This window comes from Colobus angolensis, unplaced genomic scaffold (assembly GCF_000951035.1).
Source record: "Colobus angolensis palliatus isolate OR3802 unplaced genomic scaffold, Cang.pa_1.0 Scaffold141, whole genome shotgun sequence".
Taxonomy (NCBI): domain Eukaryota; kingdom Metazoa; phylum Chordata; class Mammalia; order Primates; family Cercopithecidae; genus Colobus; species Colobus angolensis.
In genome coordinates this window covers 483,136-492,804 of record NW_012114500.1, presented here as the reverse complement: position 1 = coordinate 492,804, position 9,669 = coordinate 483,136, and the positions used below count along the sequence as shown (strand labels likewise).

At 37.3% G+C, this 9,669-nt stretch overlaps 1 protein-coding gene across 2 annotated transcripts in view; it reads left to right on the top strand.

Annotated features, from left to right (window-relative positions):
* SASS6 (spindle assembly 6 homolog (C. elegans)) overlaps window positions 1–9,669 on the top strand; it is a 50,995-nt gene that overhangs the window by 2,566 nt on the left and 38,760 nt on the right. Inside the window, exons 2-5 of one of the 2 annotated variants that reach the window (XM_011935169.1) lie at window positions 4,637–4,697; window positions 7,349–7,428; window positions 8,113–8,217; window positions 9,073–9,244. In XM_011935169.1, coding sequence (XP_011790559.1) covers window positions 4,637–4,697; window positions 7,349–7,428; window positions 8,113–8,217; window positions 9,073–9,244 — 418 coding nt within the window. The remainder of the gene's footprint in view (window positions 1–4,636; window positions 4,698–7,348; window positions 7,429–8,112; window positions 8,218–9,072; window positions 9,245–9,669) is intronic. The other variant, XM_011935170.1, reaches the window with a different exon arrangement.

Sequence of the window (9,669 nt, the reverse complement as noted above, 5' to 3'; positions counted from 1 at the left end):
TCCTCCCACCTCAGCCTCCCAGAGAGTTGTAACTAGGGGCACATACCACCACGTCTTTTTTTTTTTTTTTTTAATTTGATAGAGACGGGGTCTCCCTGTATTGCCCAGGCTGGTCTTGAATGCCAGGGCTCAAGTGATCCTCTCACCCCAACCTCCCAAAATGCAGGGATTATAGGCGTGAGCCACCACACCCAGCCCAGATGCCTTGGTTGAGTATTTGAGGCCAGTTCAGCTCAACAAATATTGGCAAATGTCTCAGGAACTTCCTAGGTGTGGAGGATGTAAATATGCACCCCTCTCCCCATCCCCAACAACAACAAAAGCCAGCAAAAACCTGTTTTCATTCTGTCCCTCAAGGAACTCACATTTTAATAGGGGAAATAAAAAGATTTTCCTTGGACAGGCACCATAGCACAGATTAGGAGTTCAGGCTCTGGAGCCAGATTGCCTGGGTTTGAGTCCCAGTTCTGCCACTTACTGACTGATTTTGTACAATTTCCTTCTCTGTGTCTCATCTTTAAGTTGATGGTAATAACAGTACCTACTTCATGGTATTATGAGAATGGAATGAATTATTACATGTAAAGTGCTTACAGCAGTGACTAGAGCATAACAAATGTTCACTAAATTTTAGGTGTTAATGTGTGACAAATGCATAAAGTAATATAAGTACACTAAAGTCAGAGAAGAAGGAAATTCAGTTGAGGACAGTGGTAATGATCAGGGAACTTCATCTGGCGGAAAATTACGCAAAATTTTGAAGCCCATGATTTAACACTAATCTGCCTTTTCAGTTTTGTGTCCTAAGCTTATCTCTCCAATATAAAAGTCTTACAAGCATTCTTGTTACCTTCTGAATGTACCTGATACTCACTCTATACTATTACCCCTGCTGTTCCTTGTGCCTCAGATGCTTTTATCTTTCATAACTTTCAGGTGTGTCTTAAATCCTTCCACTATAAGGACCCTTCAAATTTGCCTAAGTTGAAATGAATTGCCATTGTTCATGTATTAGTGTGGTGTAGGTGAAAGATCTCAGTTTTCATTTGGGCTCTGTAATGTGACCTTAAACCATTATTTGGGAGTTAAGTTCTTCTTTTGTAAAACAGATAATATTTACTTATCAAGATTATTGTTAAATAAGATAGTATATGTAGAATACCTGACAGGTACTCAGTAAGTGTTGGTAACCCTTCCCTCCCTAAAATGCAATCAGAAGCAAATCTAGGGAAAAGTCATTAATCTCATCTCAATTTGAGGACAGAAACCATGTTTTGTTTTGTTTCTGTCATCCTATGCCCAAAAATTATTTTTCTTTTTTTTTTTTTCTAGAGAGAGGCTGTCACTCTGTTGCCGAGGCTAGAGTGTTGTGGCATAATCGTGGCTAACTGTAATCTCAAACTCTTGGACTTAAGCTCTCCTCCTGCTTCAGTCTTCAGAGTAGCTGAAACTACAGGCATGTACCACCATGCCTGTCTCATTTTAGAAATTTTTTGTAGAGATAGGATTTTGCTATGTTGCCCATGCTGGTCTTGAACTCTTGGCCTCAAGTGATCCTCCCACCTCAGCCTCCCAAAGTGCTGGGATTATGGATGTGAGCCTCTGCGCCAGGCCCCTGGACCATGTTTATTTCTGTTTGTATCCCTAGCACCTGGCACAATACCTGGCTTAAAGTACCTTCTATTTGTTTGATTGATAGTTTAACGTCACAGTTACTGGGTGGGTGGCAGAGATGGCCTAGAATCCAGTTCTGCTAAAGCATGCCTGATGTTTAGCATACTTTTTATTTAAAAGAACTCATAGCTAAATCTAATGTCAGGGAGGATGTTATGTAGATTTATACTTTGTTCAGAGTATGACATCTATTGAGATGAGAAATAACATTTTATTGAGTTTTTATTGTTTTATATTGCTCTTATGACATTTCCATTATAAGGGAAAAAATAAGATTTGTGATTTTAGTTAGCATATCCTCTGAACGCTTGTATTTTTCTATAACATATTTCTAGGGATGTTTTTTAACTAAGCATGGGGAATACGTTTAACTTATAGGCCTTCCCTTTTTTCTTTCAACATCTAATGTATATAGGCATTTGGAATGTATGCAACAATATCATTCGTATGATTGGTAAATTGTCGTAGTAGTATAACTCTTCCAGGGTTATGTAAAGAACACTTTAATAAATGGACTCTTGTACTTTTTGCAGATGTATGAGGTATGACAGGACTTTTAAAACCATAAAGCACCTGCTAGGTGCGGTGGCTTATGCCTGTAATACCATCACTTTGGGAGGCTGAGGTGGGCAGATCACTTGAGGTCAGGAGTTTGAGACCAGCCTGGCCAACACGGTGAAGCCCCATCTCTACTAAAAATACAAAAATTAGCCAGGTGCAGTGGTGTGTCCCTGTAATCCAAGCTACTCAGGAGGCTGAGGCAGGAGAATCGTTTGAACCTGGGAGACGGAGTTTGCACTGAGCCAAGATGACACCGTTGCACTCCAGCCTGGGCGACAGACGGCGACTCTGTCTCAAAAAACAAATAAGTAAAATAAAACTAAATAAATAAAACTGTAAAGCACCATAAAAAGTTAAATACCAACTGCAGTATCATACCACTATGGCATTTATACTAGAGAAAACTTCAGAAGATGAAAACCAAACATAATGATGTAGAGCTAAAAAGGTTCTCACAAAACTTCTAGTTGAATCCTCTTATCTTACAAGTTAGGAAACTGAGTTTTTCTTTCCCCCCTCAAGAAAGCTTAATCTTGCTGTGTTGTTCATACTGGACTTGAACCCCTGGGCTTAAGCTATCCTCCTGCCTCAGCCTCTGAAGTAGCCAGTACTACAGGTGGGAGGCACTGTGCCCAGCTCAGGAAAGCTTAAATGGAATTGGAGTAACACTCTGATCTGTTTTCACATACGTTGCTTTAGATACTAGAAAAATAGGAACAGTGTATTCTCTTGTTTTGAAAATAATTCTTCCTCTCTGTGGTGTAAACTAGTGCTTCTTGTTCCTTTTCAGAAAACAGATACAAGTTACGAGATAACATTTAACCTTATTGTACAAATGGAGATTTAGCATCCAATCATATATTCAACAAGAAACTTAACTAAAATGACACATTTTAAACCCATATAAAATTACAAGTCAGCATTAAAAAATCTGAACAGTTGAAGCTAGCCTTGATCAACTGTTTCCAAATTTTTCTATCAATACTCAATTGCTGTTTATACTTTTTACTTGTGTAGTAGATAAGCAATAGTGTGGAAAGGTTTAAAAGAAGTCCTTAGGAGAAAAACTTAAAATTGAACAAATTCTATTTGTTAGTTTACTTTTCTTCTACCTGCACATCAAAGAAAAGACATTGTTATTTAATTCTGGTAAAATAGTTTGAGAAGTACTTTGCATAGATATTTTTTACTAATTTCTTGCTTTATTTTCTGAATTATATAAACATTTGTGCTCTATTTGATTAATGTTTATGAGCAGTTTCACTTATATACCTGTGTCCAATTCTGGATTCTCTTAAGATACAGCATAGGATGTGGAACACTGTGGTCTCTCCCTCTCAGGGCTTAGAGTTACTTTACTCAAGGATAGGTGTAATAAACTTGTTGATAGTACTTCTATGGTTATATTACATAAAGAATATATTAAGCAGATTTAATTCGTGGATGTGAAAATACGTTTTTGTATGCATAAGTGTAGGGAATAGGTTATTTCCTTGATTTTAAACATTCAAAGCATTCTAATATTACTTCACATATTAAGTTTTAATTTTAATTTTTTTTTTTTTGAGACAGGGTCTTACTCTGTTGCCCAGACCTGGTGTGCGGTGGTGCAGTCTTGGCTCACTGCAGCCTCTGCCTACCAGGTTCCAGCATTTCTCCCACCTCATCTTCCCAAATAGCTAGGACTACAGGTGGGTGCCACCACTCCTGGCTAGTTTTTGTATTTTTTATAGAGATGAGGTTTTGCCATGTTGAACAGGCTGGTCTCCAACTCTTGACCTCAAGTGATCTGCCTGCTTCAGCCACCCAGAGTGCCAGGATTACAGATGTGAGCCACCGCGACGGGCCACATACTAAGTTTTTAAAATGGAATCAGTCTCTCATAAATCAGTTTGATCACTTGACATGGTAATTTTTTAATGTGAAAAGTTGTTACTAAATTGGTGGTTTGTCTTTCTAGATGTTATTTTAGAATCAGGGCAGTAAGGATATACGAGGTTGTTACCTCATTTAGTCCTCAAAACATCCGCATTTTACAGTTGAAAAGTTACTAAATTGATGATTTGTCTTTCAATAGATGTTATTTTACAATCAGGGCAGCAAAGTCATATATCAGGCTAGAGCTAGGCACTCCACAGTGTTTATTTATTCCTCACAATATCCCGATATTACAGGTGAGAAAAATTTAGTTTTAGGTTAAACACTGCTAGATTACTCACTAGTGGAACAACAAGACATTAAGCTTCAAATCCAGCATGCTTTTCAAACTTCCGTTTGTAAGTTAGAGAACACATGTGGAAAGTCTTGTCACTTAAGACAGAAAACTTTAGTTAATACAAATGATAGTGATAACTCATTTCATGTGAATGTTTCTGATAGTTGGGTATGTCTTTTCATACAGGAGAGTAAGTATAAGAATGAGCATCGAACTACAATCAGTTTCTAATCCAGTTCACAGAAAGGTTGGTATTTAGTTCTTTTTTGAAATATCATTTAGGTACATTGTAGATAATTAGTTTTGTTCTTTAAGAATGTGACATCTTTTATTGCATTTATTTTGCTTTTAAATTTGGGGCTATTTTGTAACTGTTGCAAATCAAGGGTGGTGGAATCTACTGAGAAAACAACTGAAGTTGTTTTCATATAATTATGAAGAAGAACATAATTATACTATGTATTTCTTTTTTTGTTTTTTTTTTTTGAGATGTAGTCTTCCTCTGTTGCCAGGCTGGAGTACCATGGCATGATCTCGGCTCACTCACCTCCCGGGTTCAAACAATTCTCCTGCCTCAGCCTCCTGAGTAGCTGGGGCTACAGGCATGCACCACCACATCCAGCTCATTTTTGTATTTTTAGTAGAGACAGGGTTTCACCGTGTTGGCCAGGATGGTCTTGATCTCTTGATCTCATGATCCACCCACCTTGGCCTCCCAAAGTGCTGGGATTACAGGCTTGAGCTGCTGTGTCCGGCCTATACCGTATATTTCTAAAACATACATGAAGAATTGGGGGTTGGGGTGACAGTCTCCTTAGATTTGCCTAGTGCACTTAAAAGTTGCACATATATATATATCTACACATATACACACACACACACACGCACATATATATATGTAAAATATCTTTTATTGCTGTTGGTTGTATGTGCGTGCGTGCACACACACACACTGCTGCCTTATAGAATTGGCATTTCATGGTGTAAATGTAAAAACAGTAAACCAAAATACTACAGGGAGACATTTGTGACTCTTTTACTTTACATTTTGAAGAGAGGCATTTAGAGTATCAGTTTCATATAACCTTCAAAAGTGTGAGTCATTAACAGAACTAAGGATATAGAATAGAGCAGGGGTCCCCAACCCCCTGGCCACTTACTGGTACAGTCTGCGGCTTGTTAGAAGCTGGGCTGCACAGAAGGAGGTGAGTGGCAGGCGGGCAGGAGATCGTTACCTCCTACGATCCGCCTCCTGTCGAATCAGCAGTGGCATTAGAGTCTCATAGGAGTGTAAACCCTATTGCGAACTGTACATGCAAGGGATCTCAGCGTATGCTCCTTATGAGAATCTAATGCCTGATTTGAGGTGGAAGTTTCATCCTGAAACCATCCTTCACCCCCCAGTTCTTGGAAAAAATTGTCTTCTACAAAACTGGTTTCTAGTGCCAAAAAGGCTGGGGACCAATGGAACAGAGGACTAAGAAATACAGCATCTGTGCCAAGGGCAGTGCCTCACACCTGTAATCCTAGCACTTTGGAAGGCTGAAGCCAGATTGCTTGAGCTAGGAGTTTGAGACCAATGTAGGCACCATGGTGAAATCCCATCTCTACAAAAAAATACACAAATTACCTGAAGGTGGTGGCATACTCCTGTAGTTCCAGCTACTTGAGAGGCTGAGGTGGAAGGATCACTTGAGCCTGGGAGATTGAGGCTGCAGTGAGCTGTGATAGTGCCACTGCAACCCAGACTGGGCAACAGAGCGAGACCCTATGTCAAAAAAAAAAAACACTGAACTATAGCATCTGTTTTCTGTGTGCCATAGCTTTCCTTGAACACGTTCAGGGACCTAGTAGTATTAATATTACGTTTGGTTTTTTAAGTAGCCTCCTGGGTGAATTTCAAGAAGTACTTAAATAGAAGCTGCTTAAGAACAAGGCATTCTGAGGCAGAGCAGGTGCCTAAATTACTAATTTTCAGGGTGGAGATTATATATTATACTTCTTACATGTTATTCCTTATGCCTGCTATACCTCTTCAGTTTCTAGCTTTGTGCATAAGTGGTTTAGATTTTTCTAGGATCTTAGCATTTCCTTAGTAGCCATGAGTAGAGATTTTATTTCAAATGTATTATTAACCTTAATGCCCAGTTCTGTATTAGTTTTACCTCATCTTGTAACTAATGCTGTTTTTCTTTCACCAGTGTTCTCTGGTACATAATTTTGGTGTACTTTTTGTGAGCTCTAGCTGTTACGATGATCTTCCACACTATGTACACTTAGCTACCTGGAAAGTGGTCTTTATGAAAGGTACCTACTTCATTTGAGACTGAAAACAGATGGGATTCCATGTCAGTGGCCACCTGGTTTAGGAGAGAATAGGCCCTTTGGAAGAAGCCTGGCAATGTATTACCTGATACCCCTGTCTTCTGAGAGACAGAAGCTTTCTTTTTTCTAGTGTGGATTATTGTCAGTTCTACTGATATATTTGCCACTTTTGAAATGCTATACCAGTTAATTTTAAGGGAAACTAAAAATAAAATTGAATGTGGTATGTTCAGTGGTAAAGAAAATTTTTGTCATCATGTTATGGTGTAGCAAGGACTGGGTCTAAATTTCCCCAAGCCTCTGATAGGAGGATATTCCTAAACTTTCAACTCTTAGCACTTACTTAACTTTTACACACCTCCATGTGGCTCTCAAAGAGCAGAATGTCTACCCCTATTTAAGATTCTAACTCTGTAAAGACTAATAAAAACCAGCAGCACTAAAAAACAAAACTGTCTGCAATATAACTATGATACACTGATGTTGTTGGATTTTTTTACTTCTGAGAAGGAAGAAATTACTCAAAAAGCCAGATCTAGTAAAAACATTTAAAAACAACAAACTTTCTTTCAGGACTTAGTTATTCGTCTGACTGATGACACAGATCCATTTTTTTTATATAACCTTGTTATATCTGAGGAAGATTTTCAAAGGTAACTGAATTTTTTTCTGATCTTATATTTAATGAAATAATAAGTTTCTAAGTTTTATTGGTACTGTTCTCTTTAAATACATACCTTCATGTTAGATTTAGTTACTTTGGGAATATTGGGCTATTTGTACTATATTTACTTAGGGTGTTTTGGAAAATAAATGTTTTGTGGGTTATTAGAATTCTGCTTAAAACACTTGTGAAGTTTGAAGCTTTTGCTGAATTTATTGATTTTTTTCCCGCATTGAATAAGTTCTATGAAAATCAGAGTTCCTTAGCTTAGTTCTTGATTATAACAAAGGTTAGTAAATAAAAAAAAGAATCCTTCAGGATGCTAATTATAATTAAAGATAGTAATTGGATGGGCTCGGTGCCTCATGCCTGTAATCCTGGCACTTTAGGCGGCCGAAGAGTTCAGGAGTTCGAGACTAGTCTGACCAACATAGTGAAACCCTGTCTTAACTAAAAATACAAAAATTAGCCGGGTGTGGTGGCACATGCCTGTAATCCCAGCTACTCGGGAGGCTAATGCAGGAGAATCTCTTGAATCTGGGAGGCAGAGGTTGCAGTGAGCCAAGATTGCACCACTGCACTCCAGCCTGGGTGACAGAACGAGACTCTGTCTCAAAAACCAAAACAAACTAATTAAATTTTTTAAAAATTTCTTTTCCTTTTTTCTGTATAGTTTAAAATTCCAGCAAGGTCTTCTGGTAGACTTCTTAGCTTTCCCACAAAAATTTATAGATCTCCTTCAGCAATGTACTCAAGAACATGCCAAAGAAATTCCAAGGTAAGTTGCATGAGAACACTACATTATTAAATTTAATTCAAGACAGATTCTTCTTTGAAACACAAGTTGATGGCAAAATCTTTTCCATTTATTATGAATATCCCTGTTTATTTTTAGAACTGGCGTTAGGCCTCCATTAAATCTCAGATTTTAAGGCATCTTGATTAAAATCAGAAATGGTTCTTAATTTTCAAGTCTTGACAGAGGCACTAAAGTTATCCGAAATATTTGGCAGCATCAAATATTTGGTTTTTATATAATGAACTTGGAAAAAGGGAAGACTAAGATTGTATGTGTGTATGGTGCTAATGCCTGATTCTTTTATTGTAAAGTTCACCATCAACCTTTTACTTATTGGCTTTATCAGTTGACGATTGTTGTTGAATCTGTTATTTCATTAGGAAGAACAAAATGATGCTTTTCTATCATTTTTTCTATATGAAGTATAATTATTCTATAAAGAAGAACTTTTCCTCAGCAATTAGGGCTATTTGATTACTCAGAAAATTCATAAAGGATAAATGCTTAATTCTTGCATTTAAATTGTCAGTTTTTTAGAGTGAAGAGCTGGTAGTCTACTTTTCTGGCACTCAGTGAATTTTTGTTTTTAGTTTTTGCTTTCTCTCTCATTTGTTTCTCATGAACTCATGGACTTTTATATAGTCACTATGTTTCAGTCAATCTTTTTTTTGCCCAATTTATCTTATCTTTTACCATTGGGAGTCCTTTCATATTGGCCCCTGTTATTTCAACGTGCTCCCTTTCCTGAGCTTTCTAAGTAGAGAAGCTTCTGATTCAGTGAGAGATTTTCACTATCTCCTAAGTGTGTTATAATGTAACATTTTCTTTTCATAGGTTTTTGCTACAGTTGGTTTCTCCAGCAGCTATTTTGGATAACTCACCTGCATTTTTAAATGTGGTAGAGACAAATCCTTTTAAGCATCTTACTCACCTCTCACTAAAACTTTTACCTGGAAATGATGTGGAGATAAAGAAATTTCTAGCAGGCTGTTTGAAATGTAGCAAGGTAAGATTTAAATTTAAGTTATTCTTTTAACAAAATAAGTATCAATGGTCTTTGATAAATTATTGAAGAGATACGGTACCATACATTTTTGCTTTCTGAATAAAGTTTTATGATATATAATGAATTTATTTTACTGTTTTTTATTTAGTCAGGGTATAGTGGGGATGGATCTGGACCAGGAATTGAGAAGCTTAGGTCCCAGGGTTTTTATCAATCATGTGTGATTTTTGGACAGGTCACTTAAACTCTTCTGTCATGGTTTCATCAGCTGCTAGACATGTATGGAAATAGCTACCCTATGTAGCCAATCTTAGATAAGATATATGGAAATGTCTTGACAATTACAAAGTGCTATCTGGCACAAGGAAACAACATAGGGATGCTGCTTGAGTTTTTAGAATCTTTTCTTTTTTTTTTTTTTTTTT